At 35.2% G+C, this 17,657-nt stretch overlaps 1 protein-coding gene across 1 annotated transcript in view; it reads left to right on the top strand.

The window, feature by feature from the left end:
• The window catches only part of LOC129227261 (solute carrier organic anion transporter family member 4A1-like), a 78,781-nt gene extending 61,480 nt beyond the window's left edge, over positions 1-17,301 (top strand). Inside the window, exons 6-11 of the mRNA XM_054861778.1 lie at positions 2,024-2,113; positions 2,827-3,022; positions 4,932-5,091; positions 10,926-11,119; positions 14,008-14,072; positions 15,080-17,301. Coding sequence (XP_054717753.1) covers positions 2,024-2,113; positions 2,827-3,022; positions 4,932-5,091; positions 10,926-11,119; positions 14,008-14,072; positions 15,080-15,426 — 1,052 coding nt within the window. The 3' untranslated portion in view covers positions 15,427-17,301. The remainder of the gene's footprint in view (positions 1-2,023; positions 2,114-2,826; positions 3,023-4,931; positions 5,092-10,925; positions 11,120-14,007; positions 14,073-15,079) is intronic.
• The last annotated feature ends 356 nt before the right edge of the window (positions 17,302-17,657 follow it).

Raw genomic sequence — 17,657 nt, 5'->3', positions numbered from 1 at the left:
ATATTTCGTTTACAATGCTCTTCCTCTTTATTTCGCTAAAGCTTAAAGCGTAAGCATAATTGCAGTGGGCAGATCCAGCTTCTGATTTTAGAGGCACTTGACTCATTATGTGAACACTAAAAAAATTCTGAAACGTTACTGAGTGTTTCCGTGTAACATTCCTGGATTTCAGTGGTTTTTACCCACTTCCTGGAAAAATCAAGTATCATTGTCAAAAAGTTTCCTGAATTGCTACAATTCGCACGAATTCAGACTTCTCACTGCGGTAAAAAATATTTTTAGCTCCCATATTAAAGATTAACTAAGCGTATTTATAAAATGTATCTACTTCAGTTCGATTGAGGCCGATCCGAACTGATAAAGCGTCCAAAGGGCGCAAGTCAGTCTATGAACTACGTGGCTTTGCAAGAAGCCAAGCTGTTATATTATATTATACCAACCTAAGTTTACTCTCAAGTTCCAGAGGCACGACTGGCTTTAAACAGGAAGATTTCTGAATATTTTTGGAGGTTTCCAGGATAGTTACAGAAAGGTTACTGAATTTTAACGGAAAACGTTCCAGGCTTTTGTAAGATATGTTACTGGAAGAAATTGGGCACATCAGCAGCCCATTATTTTCCAGGAACGTTTCTGAATCGTTTTTACAGTGAAGGCGGGCCGTCAGAGTGCAATATTTGGGCTTAAACGGGGCGCCTGGGGCGAATTTTTTGAAATGTAATGTTACCTAATTGCAGTTGTAATTTATATTTGGTTGATTAATTGAGGGAGAGTCATGAACTCCACAAGCCCCCCCCCCCCTCTAAATGCACGCTTGATAATGAATGAGCTAGTGAGTGCAATCACGGTTGAACGCTCGTTGAACACTTGATAGTTACCGTAGTTGATATCTGGCGCCTCCATGACATTTTTTAAGGAAAAAAAAAATATTGTGGGAAAATGTTTTTATAATTTAGACACAAATCTAATTTACCTTTCTTCTTTCACACATTATAGGCTTCATCCGTTCTGTGTATTTCACTTTTCGTATAAATAATTTCTTAGTAAAGTTTTCTATGTGACTTTCCATCTCTGGCAAGGTAACTCCAACTCTTATCTTTCTAGCATTGTTTCCATCTGCCTTTTAATTTTGGTACATCATCTTTAGTTCGTTCTATGCGAACCCCCTCTCCCCCTTTTTTTCAGGATGTCTGTAAAAGCAGACCTTTTCCATAAATCAATTTTACTGTAGCCCATCTCTGATGGATCCACATTTCTGATATTCTAAAAATCAATGTTTGGAATTCACTTGAGTGATGCGAATGATAAACAGAATGCTTACAACAAAAAAAAAAAAAAAAGTCACGTTGTAGTCTCCGGCGTCTTCCTGAAAGTTTTTAGAATCTATCTTGCATCGATCAGTATTTTACGTTTACTGTTTATTTACATTTATGAAAATCATAGTGTGCTAACATGTGTAACCCAATCACAATGGCATACAACGCGTCTAATATTTTCTAAACTTGGGGAATGAAACTTGAAAAGCTATATTATGTTTCGTGCTAATTCTATGATGAGAGAAGAAGCCAACCTCCCCCAAAAGGAGGAAAAAAAGGCATCATTAATTTCCAAATTTAAGACCATAATATAAATGAATCACTATTATAGCCGCACACTACTAATATTTACAACTTGAAATCAACGAAGCAGTGAAAATATTTAATCACATCCAAAGGCCACCAATCTTTTCCGTTGATCCGTAAATTAGTCTACCTAGTTTATGTAAAAAGTTTTTTTTTTTCCTCTCTTCTAAACTGTTGCTTTTTTATTGCATTTTAAAAGTTTACTAACGTGTTTGTGTTTTGGGGTCCCTAGTTCTAACTTTTTCTATTTTTGCCTGTCTTCCTCCGAAAGGCAATATAGGAAGTCAAATGTGTGAAGCAACTCTGAATCACATGATAAAATGGTTCTTTTGATACATATTTATTTGCAACATTAACTTAAATTAAATAAATTTTCTCTAAGGGTTTTCTTTTGCTTACATTAGGTATGCTGGTATCAGGTTTAGCAACTTTTCTACCAAAGGTTATTGAATCTCAGTTCAGCATAGCAGCGAGTTGGGCAGCTGTACTTGTTGGTGAGTTTGCTTTTTTTTTTAAAAAATATAAAATTCTGTGTAATCCTTGATTAAATTTTTAAGCATTTCTTTCTATGCATTAAAGGCAGAATATATTATGAAAATCAATATGTGCTATTTTATCTGCTGGAGAACAAAAAACGCTGTAGTGTTTCGAAAAAAATATGCCTCGAAACGAATTTTGAAAAGTTAAAACCTTTATCACGTGCGACTTTCAAAAAAAAAAAAAAAAGAAAAGAAAAGAAAAGATGTCACTTTTGAGGTAACTCCTGGTTATGGTCGTTTTTCAGCTGATTTAATCTTAAATATTGGAACCCGAGAGTATTTATGCATCCACCCTGTATCACCAAAAGCATTGGACACTTTCAAAAATTGACATTATTTACGAATTTCTCAAGAAATAAGAGACCACTTGAATCAGTGAGAAGCAAAGGGATGTAAGTGGACATTTTCAAGTTTTAGGAAGGTTACTGACTTTTAGCGGAAAACGTTTCTGTTTTCTGCAAGATGACTAGCAGGCTTCAAGATGACTTCTCCTGGCAGAAATTGGGCGCATTAAGTGCCCAGTATTTTAAACTAACGTTTCTGAATTGTGTGCAATTGAACACAAGTTGAATGTAGATGGGGGAAAAGCCTGTAAAATATAAATATCGTAAAGTTTTAGCTGCTTTATATAGTATTTTTCAAGTATTTCAAATTTTTGTTTTCTTTAGGATTAGTGACAATACCTGGAGCCGGTGGTGGAACATTTCTAGGTGGCTATCTGGTCAAAAAATTCAGTTTGCGGTGTGCTGGAATAATAAAGATGTGCATCATTTTCTCCTTCATATGCGTTGGTCTTGTCTTCATATTCATTCTTCATTGTCCCAACTCCAAATTTGCTGGTTTAAATACTTTCCTACCAAACAGGTAATTTTTCATTTCTTTACCGCTCTCAAATTGTAATTTATATCCTTAAATCAGGCAGTAAGAAGCAAAGAGATGTAAGTGGCAAAATTAAAAATTTGGAGATAACCAATACACATGGTAGGTGAACCTCTCCTCTGGCTTGGAGCAAGAGATGGTCCTAGTAGTCCTGGTAGTTGCTGCTATATAGCTTGATTTAGAAAACAAATTCAATGAAAGCTTACCTAGGATGTTAGCTTTAAACACGTTTTATTCAAAACTTGAAAATGTCCACTTACATTCCTTTGCTTCTCATGCGTAGCTGAGTTGCCTACTATGGTCCCAATAAAATAAAATGAACCATTGAGAGTAAACGTGGTGTAAGTCATTAAAACGAGATTCTGCGTAATTCAATGGTTTAGTAGAAATGTGGTACAAAGAGTATTTATCGAACTTTTTTCCTACTGCATTAACGGATTTCTAAAACGCATTTTCATTTATTAATCCTGATTTTTACTTGATTATGGACTAAAGTACCATCTGATGCAAATGCAAGTTATAAAACATTTGAAAAACATTAAGTTGCTCCACTTCTGCTCTCAACGGCTCAAATGTTGACATCATATACAATCAAATTTTTTCCAGAAAAAATAGCATTTGATAATTTCTAAAAAAACTAAAATCCTGCTAATTTTGTGCATTTCTTTAACGAAAAATGTAAGCATGTTATTGGTAGAATCAAATTTAAAAAGAGGTATGCGAAAAAGTGCACTGTAAAAACGATTCAGAAACGTTCCTGGAAAATAATGGGCAGCTGATGTGCCCAATTTCTTCCAGTAACATATCTTGGAAAAATCTGGAACGCTTTCCGCTAAAAGTCAGTAACCTTTCTGAAATTAACCTTGAAACTTTATGAAGACGTGCGAAATCTGCCCTGTTAAAGCCAGTCATGTCTCTAGAACCTTCTAGAAAAATTAAGTAGATTTAGTGCAATTGATTAGAACCTTACTAATTTACAAAGAAAGCTCCATAAAAATCAGAGCGACCACGGCCAAAGCTATGCTAGAAGGAACCAAGCATATCTCTTGCCTGCAATTCCTAACCTTGCTAAGAACCCTTGCCTTGTTGCTATCCATTGACATTTTCGCTCTCATTGGGAGCTTCGTCAATCTGGACAGGCCGTAAGCAACTTTGGTCCAGTACACTTAATAAACACACTCATTCAATCTTTAAACTGGTTGCTAAAAACATTTTCCACAACAGTGAAAAGTCTGCACGCGTGCAACTTGTAGCGATTCAGGAAACTTTTTTGTGATAATACTTGCTTTTACAGGGAAATAGGTGAAAACGTGTGAAATCCCGAGACGTTCCACAGAAATAACCAGTAACGTTTCGGAATTTTTTTACAGTGTGTTTCTGCCAAAGTTAGTCTTTGTTCTAAAAACTGATCAAACTCATGCTGCTCTAAACTTGAAGTTAGTGGTACCCACGAGAAGGGTTCCATGGCACTAGCTGCCTCTTTGAAATTTTTATGGAGATATTTCAAGAAGCCTTTTTCTCTTTTTGAGGGGCTCTCATTCGGGGGAGTACTCCATAGCATTTGACGGGGTGTTCCATCCCTCTGGGTGGAGGGGGGGTGGACATCCCTGGTTTTTAAACTATTCTTAGTGTTTCCGTCCCAATATATCCAACTACAAATTCCAGCGTTTACTTTTTTGTTATTTATGGGTTCACCATTGAATTTCAGCTGGCCAAACTTTTTCTTGCTTAAAAGATTATTGACAAAGCATCCTCTTCAATATTTTTGATGCTTAATTTGTGGATTTGTTTAATATCGCTTTGCCGAGACCAATTTTGAGCATTTCAAAAATGTTTCCCGTCAACGTCCATAAGCGTTCTGAGTACTTAAACCAAAAAACTTCTTGTTTCACAGCTCTGAACCCTTTGGTTCACCACAGTTCCAAGGCAGTTGCAACACGGCATGCTCCTGCTCACCAAGGCAGTACGATCCGGTGTGTGGCACCGACAACATTGTCTACTATTCCCCTTGTTTCGCCGGATGCAAGAGCACATATCAACTGGGCGGCACCAAGGTATGGAATCCTTTTTTTTACTTCCTTTTACAAAAAAGGAAGTATTGTATTCGCGAAAAAATTTTCACTCAAAAATCGCCCTTAATTTCCATTTTGCTCACCCCCAAATGAATGTTGAGTTTTTTTTTCGATTCGACCACATGCGGAAAAGTGCCTAAGAATGTATAGACACGCGAAATATCCATTTTGACCATCACCGAGGTAATTACAACGACTTTTCTCGTGACGTCTGTATGTATGTGCGTATGTGTGTATGTGCGTATGTGTGTATGTGCGTATGTATCTCGCATAACTCAAAAATGGTATGTCCTAGAAAGTTGAAATTTGGTACATAGACTCGTAGTGGGGTCTAGTTGTGCACCTCCCCTTTTGGTTGCTTTCGGATGTTCCTAAGGGGGTCTTTTGCACCTTTTTGGGGGGAAATCATTGTTAATTTCGATGTAAACTCAAGTGGCGTTATAATTTGTCGGACACTTGGCGATATATCGCCAGTCTTTTGGTCGCCAAGTTTTGTCGCCAACCTGGCGACAAATTTGGCGGAGTTTTTTTTTTTTTTTTTTTGGTTTCAATTTGGCCATTGTTGGTGATATTTAGAGAATAAATATTGAATCACATTAAAATAGCGAATAATGGGGAAATGACATTAAATTGGAGTAAAAGGAAGTCATGTGATGCACACATCAGCTCGTTTTTCTGAAAGTCCATCATATGCAGTTAACAAAATAAAGTAGGGGAATGTGGGACGAAGTGAAATGGTTAAGATGACCGAGTTTTTTCAAAATGAACAAATCGGAAATTTGTTTTGAAAATGACTGTACATACAGAAAGAACATTTTATTTTATAATAAAACTTGCGTTGAAACTGTATTTTTTATTTTTGGAAGTAAATTTGAGTCTTCAAAAAAAAGCTGGAAATTTTTTATTTTTTTTTCCATGTAGTAAAGTGAAAAATAAAATATTTTTGTAATGAAATATTTACTACTTGATTATAAAACATATTTTTGATCAAAAGAATCAGTAATTAAAAGATTGAATGAATAACTGAAAAGATAATAAAACAAAAAACGAATAAATAAATTAATAAATCAATTAATATATGAAGAAAATAAAAGAGCAAGTAAAAGAATGAATGAATAAGAAAAAAAGTGAATGAATGATTAAATAAGTGAATTACTAAATGAATGAACGTAAATGAATTAATAAATAAATGAAAACGTATGTGATTTATCTTTACTAATAATAAAGCAGAAAGTCTCTCTGTCCGGAGGATGTCTGGATGTCTGTAGGATGTCTGTGACGCGCATAGCGCCTAAACCGTTCGGCCGATTTTCATGAAATTTGGCACAAAGTTAGTATGTAGCATGGGGGTGTGCACCTCGAAGCGATTTTTCGAAAATTCGATGTGGTTCTTTTTTTATTCCAATTTTTAGAAAAAAAAACTATCATAAATTACGAAATTATCATAACGTGGAACCGTAACATGGGCACAAGCCAATTGGCGAGATACGAAATTATCATAACGTGGAACTGTAACGTCGGTACAAGCCAATTAGCGAGAAAATTCACTATACATTATTTGTAAATATACAAGCGAACCAAAAGACCTTTAATTTTTCTATTACGGGCGAAGCCGTGCGGGTGCACTAGTATTAAATAATTGAGTGATTAAATGAAACAAACTATTTCACTTTGCCCCGTATGTACTTGACTAATTGTGCAATTTATTTAAAATACAAATAAGCTCAATAGTAACTACATTTTTGCTGCATTGAACATTAGGAGGTCTCAATTTTTAAAATGTTAATAACAAGTACTTTATCAATTTATGGCAGCAAAAATAATTTTTGACTTTCAACAAAATATTACAATATAAGTATCAATTTTTTAAAGTTGCCTGTATTACCAAATGCTTTAATCTTCAGCGGTATTTTTTCCTGACAGGAATAGACGACAAATGGAACTGCATAGTTAAATTAATACCAGATAGGTGAAGCTAAAAGCAGAGTAAATATTTCAACATTTCACTTTGCTCCATGTTCCTTAATCTTTTATATGTATCTTGCCAACGCAAATCTAATGATAGACCCGATCAATTTTATTAAAGATACAGTCAAACTCGCTTGTAACAAGCGCGAAGGTACACGATATTTGCTCGTAATAAACGAGTGCTCGTAAGAAACGGGTTCGTGAAAAAAATCAGTTTTTTGAGCAATCACGATTGCTTATTGCTTTCATTTGACTGTTTTTGGCTTGCTATCAATTTATTTTCCCACCGCCACCCTCCGCACCATCACCGTCGTCGACTCACGATGCTGCTCCTACAGCGAAAGCCGTCTCCAGGTGGCATCCATGTCCTACACACACACACACGCATACATACACAACTACACACACGCACACATGCACACATACACACACACAAACACATACACACATACACCTGCACACATACACACACGCATACCATACAGACACCTACCCATACACACACATACACACAACTACCACACATTCATGCCTGCACACAGACACAAACACACATGCCTACACACACATACCCCTACGCACAAACACACATACAACCCCACACACATACACACACTCGTGATTGCGAAACACATAATTTGAATTCAAGATGTCAAAATTCAATTTTTTTTTTTTTTTTTTTTTTTTGTAAAGTACCAAAGAAGTACTTAATTTGCTTTGAACTGTCTTATTGTCTCTTTTTTGTTGTTTTCGAGGAACGTGTCGAGGGCTGTTGTATATCGAGGGCTGTTGTGCTCAGGATTTATGTCTTGTTTATTACTTTTAGCTAAATTCAAAATGATTATGGAATTTTTTTAAAAATAGGATAATCTTTTCTGAGGTGGCAATCAGCATAAATTTTATGAAATGCAAAAATTTCACCTTGCTTTAAGTCGGGTTGGCACGTTAAATGCGAGTTATATGTTCCCATGTACTTAACATGGTACCAACAAAATCTGTTTGATTTCCTCGCGAAAACCGAGTTCTTGTTAAATCGGGGTCCGTTACAAGCGAGTTCAACTCTATTAAAATTTTGATCGCTTGTGAACCAAATTTCCAGTTAGAGTCACTGAATGATGCAACCATGTTTGCAGTTGAGTAGAAACCAATCAAAACCCCACGTATCCATTGTAAACGAGTTTCAAGAATTCACGAAAAACATGTTTCAAAACAATATTTTACGAAACAATGTATTTATATATTTGTACAAATTTATTTAGTTTCTTTTAATATTTTTAAGAAAAAGCTTTAAAATATGGGAAGAACAATAAACATGTAATTAAAACTTTTAATTAGGACATGTCCCATTTTATTTGATCTATTGTACATGTTTTTCTTCAATTAATGGGCATGTTTGTTTTTAAACGACTTAAGAACCTGAAAACAGTTACCGGCGTCTTCCATGGCAAGTAGCACTAAACTTGACAGTGTAGTTTAGCTCCAGTTCATGTAGTAAAAATAGAGGGCCTCATTTTGGGCCGAATAGACATGTTTTTTTTTTTAATTGAAACAAGATTATTTACATCAGGTCTCTTCAGGGATTCAGCGCTCTAAGTTTTAAAACTGAATTTAAATGAGATATGAATTTATTTGACTGAAATTAACAGTGTTGTAGAAACCATTCTGTAATATTTAAATCAATTGCCAACTCATTTTATCTTGAAACTGGACCGTCTCATATTTAAGTGTGTATCACAACATTCTACTCTTCCTACGATTCCTTTTTTTTTCAGAAGTTATGCCCTTGTTTCCCGTAGAGATGATTTTAAAAATCTGTTGGGGAAACCTGGGTTTTGAGGTCTAATTTTTCAAAATTGAAGTCTGAAATCTCAAAAACACCAGTTCGGTTAGTCTGCCTCTCCTTTTTGCACATGAGGCAAACAGCCTGAAAGGTTCAAGAAAACACTGCAAGGGTTCATCTACTAGGTTCAACTTTTTCTCCTTTTTAGGGCAGATTAAGGTTTTGTCACTAAGTGTCACTGAGTCGTCAACTTTTCCATCTATTTTACTGCTAAGCTCTGTGAAAATTAATTCTTACCAACCTGAATTCTGTAAATGTGGTTTCTTTGACAGTACAGTGCAAATGCAGAGAAAACAACCAGACCTTGATGCATACTGACTAAAAGTTTTCCGAAATATGTAGTTAATTTTTCCAATTCTCTTAATCTCGATTTCCTCTAATCCCTATCTCAGTTACAACGTAATATTAAGCGTTTACAGAACTACGCTGCTAAAATTATTATTCTGATTTAAAAACAGTTATCCAATTTCAATGGCGTTTCTTAGTCTATGAAAGTCGGTTTATGGTTAAAGATTATTTGTACAAGCTTTTATTAATTTGGTCAAAACGGAAAATTTCTTATTAACTCTTAATGAATACCAAATAAATATTAGCTATAAATTGGTGTACTTTTTATGCGACAAATGTTTTAGTTGTTGCAACACCACGAAATAGGGAACTGAGAACAGTGTTGAGATCACACAAGCACGTGTCCTTGCGTGAGAAGCGGTAATTTTCGTTTCAACTTTTGCAATGTTGTATTATACTTCACATGATAGTTAAAAGTGCATAAAATGCCTTCTGAATATCAAGACTCAACATGACATCAATCCATCTCAAAAAACAAGCAACAAATAGGAAAATAGATATTAAATGAAAACAATTTATGGAACAGTAATCGGGCCCTGCTTGCCCCCCCCCCCCCTCCTCTCGGAACTGCGCTGAATTTAGATGTCAGGTTACTAAGAGCTCTCGTTTGCAACACAATCACTCTTTTTAACTCTTGCCGAAACAGGGAAGAGGTTTTATAAGTTCGACTGTATGTGTTTATAGCACTCTTAATGTGATATTTCTTAAACTGGGGAACCGATTTTGATTATTATTTTTTTTTTCAAAAAAGGACTTCATCGAGAGTGTTCTTAGTTAAGTCTCGTGCTTGTATGTCTTTAATTACCAAAGGTATCCATTCAAAACATTGCAAATTAGCGTTTTTTTTTTTTTTTTTTTTTTTTTTTTTTTTTTTTTTTTTTTTTTTTTTTTTTTTTTTTTGCAATTTTGTAAGTGAAAACGAAGTTGCACAGTTACCAGATTAGTACCAATTTAAAGAACACAATTTTCTGCATCTGACGAAATTTGTTTGAAACCTCCAAGTTATATAGAACTAGAGCCTTCCATACCTTCTATACCTTCTATAGCATATAATCTAAGCCTTTATTCAAGTCATGGTCAACGATGTCATTATTGGCTAACAACGGACAAAAGCTCAATGATTTGAAACTTTTTTATATGTTGCAAGTTTCTACCTGTTTACAAATAAAATAGTTGTAATTCATTTTAATATGTGTAAAGGCTTTTGAAAGGATTATCAATTATGATTCTGCTTTTGCCATTAGCAAATGTTACTATAGTTGGGGCAAACTTAATCTGGCAGCGTCGTAATGCTGCGATTAGGATATGGTAGCCTTCACAGTACTGCCAAGTTAGGTTTGCCCAGCTACAGGTGCGATTGTTCTTTCTTTTCCGTGTTTCCCATGTCACCTAGATAAAAATTATTTGTCATTAAACTGTATATGTTTTCTGACACACGAAGTCTATTTTAATATGACGTCAGCAGTCAAGGCCAGATTATTTTTTTCTTCAATTTAATATTAGTTTTTGTAATTTATATTAGTTATCTAAAGCATATTGCGACAACAAAGTAACACACTTCAAACAATATCACCTAAATATGCTAAAAGAGATTTAAAAAGAAAATAACTCAAAGTTGAAAATTAACATCAAATGTTTTTTTGCTGCTTTTGAAATCTAGATGTATGGTGACTGTAGTTGCATCGTCCATGAGGGTCGTAACATCAGCATACATGGAAGGAGTGTGGTCATTCAGGCAACACGAGAGAAATGCGTCAATTACTGTAGCTACATGCCGGTGTTCCTGCTTCTCATCTTCCTGTCAATGCTGTTCACATTCCTCGTCAGCATGCCTTCTCTTTCTGGAACGTTGAGGTGAATAATTTCTTACAGTCAGCATTCCTATAAAACGATAACATGTCATGCACACTGTAAAAACAATTCACTGACGTTCCTGGAAAATAATGGTCCGCTAGTTCGCTTAAGTTTTAGTTTTACCAATAACAAATCTGGCGGAGAACAGGAAAGTTTCTCGCTAAAAATCAGTAGGCTTCCTGAAATTAAACTGGAATATTACTGAAGGATGGGGTTGTTTCCTTCAGTCAAAAGTAGTACTTTTAAGTCACTAAAATTGATAGAATAAGCAAAAAAAAAAAAAAAAAAAACATTGACCCAGAAAAATTTTTCATTTTCCCAACAGTTATATTTTAATTAATTTTTTTAACTGTCCGATTTCTCAAACAAGGCGTGGTCTTGATGACGTCACAAATGATGCTCTTTGGCACATCTTTGTAGTATTGCATTTCCACGTTATGATAATCAAGAAGCGAATTAAAATTGTGCGCTCTATGCTAGCTATGAACCATATCGTTGCCAATACACGTGAGTAAAAAAGCGAATTAAATATTTTGCTCTGTGAAGGGCATTTCATCATTTGTGATGTCATCAGCAAGAAATGCAAACAATGAAAACGCACCGATTTAAGTATATTTTTTTTAATATTAAACTTAAACAAATTATTTCAAAAATAGTTAGATCCTAATGTTTTTAAGCATGTTCTTTCAGAAAAAAAAAATACTTTTAAAGTTTTGGAAACGACCCCATTCAAGAACCTTCCCAATAAAAAGTTCACATTCCTGAAACAGATCAGGAACCTCCCATGAAACCTTATACTATATGAGGAGTTTACTTTCAAAACGGATTATATCCAGTTTTATATTTTTTTGGCAAAACGAAAGAAACGTTCCACGCACAATCACTGACTGTTAGAATTTCGAATTTTTCACATTGTTTTGGTAGAATAACAAGTGACTATTGGCAAAAGTCTAGAATTTTTTCCTCAATTTTACGAGACCTAAATTGCCAATTTTATTTTGGATATATTCTTTTTTGGTGTTGGATATCATCGGTGTGGAAACAGTGGATATTATCCCTTTTGCAAAAAACACACATTTTCTTCAGAAAAAACTTTATCGGATTGAAACAAAAGATTCAACATTCTTTAATGTAACTTTTTTTTTTTACTATTCTTTATTGCTTTCTGCTTACTTTATTCTTTTCATTGAACATTTTAAAAAAAGGACCTTCCATCCAATTAAGTATGAATAATAGAACCACCCAAGCCGATTCAAATAACAGCGTTGTAAGTATTAACAGATCACAGTTTTATCACAATTATAATCAAAATTTTTATCACAATTAATCACAGTTTAATCATTAATTAATCACAATTTAATAGTAATATTTATTATTAAACATTAATTTAGTAATCACAATTTGAGGTCGCGCTTGCCTATCTGATAACAGACTTGCACAAGGCGCAAAATGCTGCAATCTTTTAATATGGACGGAATCATGCTTGATTGAAATGCTCAGATAGTGCTTCGCTCTGCTATTTTATTTATGAACTACTTTTGAATTAGAAGTGGCAAATTCAAATTTGGATATATGCCCTTTTGATATGAAAGTGAATGAGTGGGTACCGGCAAATTAGGGATAATTCGTAAGTTCCACTTTGCTGTAAAAGACCTGGCAAGAAATAAGGGGATGGATATACACCGTTTAGGATCTGTAAGCCAATGTTTACACATCTGTTTAGGATGTGTAAGCCAATGTTTACACATCTTTTAACAGTAGATATAAACCACTTCGCGAAGAAAGAAATTCATGGGTCAATAGAGCTCACATTAGAGATTCTGAAAATGAAAAAAAAAATTTTTTTTTCCTCAAAAGTGGATATAGTCCGTTTTGAAAGTAAATTCCTAATTGAGGCAGTGAGAAGCAAAGTGATGTAAGTGGCAAATTTAAAAATTTAGAGATAACCAGTACAAATAGGAGGTGGACCTTTCCTCTGTCTTGGGTCGAGAGATAGTACTAGTAGTCCTGGTACAGCTGTATAGCATGAATTCGAAAAAAAAATTCAATGAAAGCCTACCTAGGCCGTTATGTTTATAGTCATTTTACTCAAAGCTTGAAAATGTCCACATGCTTCTCACTGCCTCATATGTTTATAGTGATTCCTTGTTACAATCTTGCTTTACTAAGAAAGCTCCTAAAGCAAATATTTTACACCGTATTTGTTGCAACTCTTGCAAAGCTCCAGTGTTCACAGACTGAATTTCGCCTGCATTTGAGGTTCAGTCAATCTAAGCAGGCTGGAAACGAGCTAAATTCTAAACGCTTAATTAATCTATTGATATATTTTGACAAAGGTAGCTAAAAGCATTTTTCCCAACACTGAGAAATCTGCATTCATGCAACTTGTTGTAATTCAGGAAAATTTTCGCAAAAAAACTTGATTTTCACAGGAAACTGATGAAAACCCGAGAAATTCGGGAACATTGCCCGAAACTAATCTATGACCAGGGGCGTGCATAGCGGGAAAGAAGGGACAGAACCTGAAGGGGGATCGAGATTTTTAAAATGAGGGTGAAATATATGTTGGGACGTATAGAGGGTAAACAATATGGAGGGGGATCGTAAAAATGATTTGTGACAGGTCCCAAAATTTCTGTTCACGCCCCTGTCTATGACATTCCAGAATTTTTTCATAGTGCAGTCATCTAAGATAATTTTGATTCTCAGTCTATTCTAAACACACATAATCAAAGATGCTTTTAATGTCATATATAAGATGCTAGAGTTTTTAAGGATATTATAAATTTCCGAAAACGAAATTCTGCGTAATAGTTCACTGGTCAGACTAGTTGAAATTTAACTCGAAGTTATTAATTCGGATAAATACATATTATTTTTATTTTTAGGTGTGTGGCTGAAAGTCAAAAATCCTTCGCTCTGGGGGTGCAATGGATTGCTGTCAGACTTCTTGGTATGATTCTAAGTATACTTTGAGTGTTTTTATTTTATCCACTTGCTTCAAGGTATGCACAAAAATATGTCCTCATATTTTATTATTATTATTATTTATTTATTTTAACATTCAATCAAAAGGTGGAGAAAAGTCTGAACCTTAGAGCAGGGATTAGGCAAAGATCTCAAATCACATGATTTAACTATGAAAAATGGTTTACGCGTTTTGCGTGAAACTAGTGAACGAAGCCAGATTTCTTCCAAAAATTTATAGCTATCATGTAACTTGGGATTCTTGCTTCAGAAACAGAGACTTCTCTCTTTCCTGCTTTCTCAATAGTCTGAATACAGTTTCTCGCTACATACGCCATGAGTTCTTGAACGAAAGATTCAGACAATGCTATTGTGTTGCTAAGGTAACGACAAGACTCGTCGGCCCTGCATGCGTGCACTTTCAAGTCCGGAAAAGCTTTAATACTGGTGCTCACGCGATGATGATGTGAAACTTCATATAATTGCATCGTTGGAAATGGCTCCTTCATACGGTAAAGTGCGATGTATGTTTATCTTTGTGTACAAAATGCTTTAATGAGGTTTTTTCAAAAAGTTAAATCAGTTTTGACAAAGGTCAGTCATTTGTTGATACACAAAAATTGCAAAGTTGCAGCCTATATGCATGTTATTTACCGATGAAAAACTATTTTTCATTGCAGAAAGGCCTTGAACATACAAGACTAAGACCGAAGAAGAATACTTGTTTTGCCTTGCAATTAAGAAGTTTATTTTATTTCATTTGAAATATTGTTCCTTTAATTCCCATAGAACGCCCTCTACCACACTTAGGAGTTATTTCCGACCGTGTAATGGGGTGTAATTCCGAATCGACATCGGGTCCCCTGCTTCTTTTAGAATTTATGGAACGTTTACCTGATATACCCTGTATACATATGTATCGAAATATATTCTTTGTGATTATGCATTCACATTTGTCAAATAGTTTGAGTTTTCATGATGTTTTACTTTCAGGTACGATACCAGCTCCCATTCTGTTTGGTTCCCTAATTGACTTGAGCTGCGAATTGTGGCAAGACACTTGCAACAAACAAGGCGCCTGTCTTTTCTACGACAACCAACTCATGAGCAACAACGTCCTCATCTTGGCTTGCGTCCTCAAATCCTTATCCTGTGTCTTCTTCTTCTTTGCATGGTTGCTGTATCGGCCACCAGAGGGAGGTGAGGACAGCGGGGAGAACACTACAAAAGTTGACAATTGCGACCCATTAGATGTCATCCAGAAAGAGATCATTGACGAGTTCACTGCGACGAAGCCCGATATAGACGGCATTAAAATGGCGAATGGAACTATTATTTGAAAAACTATATTGCATTAAAACCCGCTCATCTCAGCGCATTTTCATTTGAATGCCACAAGAACTGACAATTGTGGCCCATCAGATGTTCAGAAAGACATCATTGATGATTTCACTGAGGCATTGCCCGATATAAGGGCTGTTCACTTATCGGCCGTCCGTCACGTCCGCGCCGATTTTTTCCACCCGAAACAGGTTTTCCTTGCTGGTTGCCATGACGGCAAGCCGTCTTGGACGGGACCGGTTTCGATCATAAGAACCTCGATATCTGATGCCCATCAAAAGTAGGACAGCATTTCATTGAGTTTCCGCAAAACAGCGCGCTCTTACCTCTAGTGAGTGAATTCAATCACGTGATTGATGTACTGCGACCGTATGTGAATGCTACTCTGTTTTCGTTGGTAGTCCGTCACGGCAAAAAACAGGATGGACGGGACGGGCGACCGGTAAGTGAACAGCCCTATAGATGGCATTAAACGGCGAATGGAACTAATACTATTTGAAAAACTATATTGCATTAAAGCCTACTCATCTCATGACATTTCATTTGAATACCACGAAACTGGACAATTGCGACCCATTAGATGTTATCCAGAAAGACGTGATTGACGATTTCACTGTGACAAAACCCGATATAGACGATGTTAAAATAACGAATGGAACCATTTTTGGAAAAACTAAATTTCATTAAAACCTACTTATCTCAGCACATTTTAATTTGAAGGGCACAAAACTTGTTGATTACGACCCATTAGATGTTGTTCAGAAATAAATGATTGACAATTTTACTGTGGCAAATCCCAATACAGACGGCATTAAAGTAAAGAATGGAACCATTATTTGAAAAACTATATTTCATTAAAATCTACTCATCTGAGCTCATTTTGTTTTGCTACCGCCACATAAATTCATCTTCATCTTGTTTGCATTATAGATCCTTATTTAAATCTTTGCAGAGATGCAGTCATATTTAAGCATTGTCAAGTGCATGTCGATTAACTGTTTGTAAGGGGGAAAATGAATGAGCCCTTGTACAGCGACGGAATGGGACAAATTGACAAACTAAAATGTTATCAGATTTCAGTGCTGTATGCCATTCACATCTGATTAATTTAACAAGTCGATGCACCGGCAAATCTGAGTGTAAATGAAAATATTGCAAGACTAACGAAATTAAATTATCTTCTTGAGTAACAAGTGTTTTACCGAGATGTACAGACGAGTTTACTGTGTGGATCAGTGAATATAGGCAGAATGAAAAGGACCGATTAGAACATTGATTAAATAATATTATTAAATGTAAGTGCTGAATATCATCTAGAGTTTACTGACTTCGCAATACGCCGCACCAGCGGAAGATTCGCCAATCCTGCTTACATTGAGGATAAAACAATTGCATTGGTGCAAAGATTAAGTCTTTGGTAGAATCGCGAAGTTGAAACAATTTAGTGATTTTGCCTCAGTGTTGTTTAAAAATTGACTGTTTAACAGAACAGGTTATTGACAGAATCAAAATTATGAATGTAAAAATTATTTAAACGTGTATTTTAAACGAATGTTTATTAATTTATTTTGCAAGCTGTTGCAGTTATAAGTGTGTAACATTTGCATTTCAGGTGAATTATTCATAATAATGGAGGAAATTTGTGAGATCAGGTTATTTTAATTTTTAATCCATTGTAGCTGCAACGAGCATGTGATGGCATTCCACTGGCGCAATCAGAATTTTGTTTTGGGGGGAGGGGGATATGGTCATAATTGGTCCTTTACATGTATATAAACTTCTGTATTAGGATTGGTGATATGTGTTGAGCTCAAGGTTGACTTTCGCCCCAGCAGCATTACTGATGTATTCGTTTCATTTTTCCAAAAAAAAAAAAAAAAGATCTTAAATTGATTGTGTGTATTATGCGGTTTAAATCGTCACTACTTCTACCATCAAGCCAACAGCAATATTTCATATTTGCAACTGCAGTATTTTTTTGCAGTATGCAGCTTTTTTTGGCAATATGGATTATGATTTAAGCAAGAACAAAATCCAACCATCAGGTCATCAGGAATTTTTCATGTCATTGAAAGTGCAGGACATTCATTTGTTTTTTCCCAATCGATCACAACTTAAGCAAGGACAAAATATAACCACCAAGCCTTCAGCAGTTTTTCACATCATTACAACTGCAGGAGAATCATCTTTTCTTTTCTTTTTTTTCTTTCTTTTTACAGCATAGATACAT

Source organism: Uloborus diversus, chromosome 8, assembly GCF_026930045.1.
Source record: "Uloborus diversus isolate 005 chromosome 8, Udiv.v.3.1, whole genome shotgun sequence".
NCBI classification, from domain to species: Eukaryota; Metazoa; Arthropoda; class Arachnida; order Araneae; family Uloboridae; genus Uloborus; species Uloborus diversus.
This window is presented reverse-complemented; position numbering and strand designations above follow the sequence as displayed.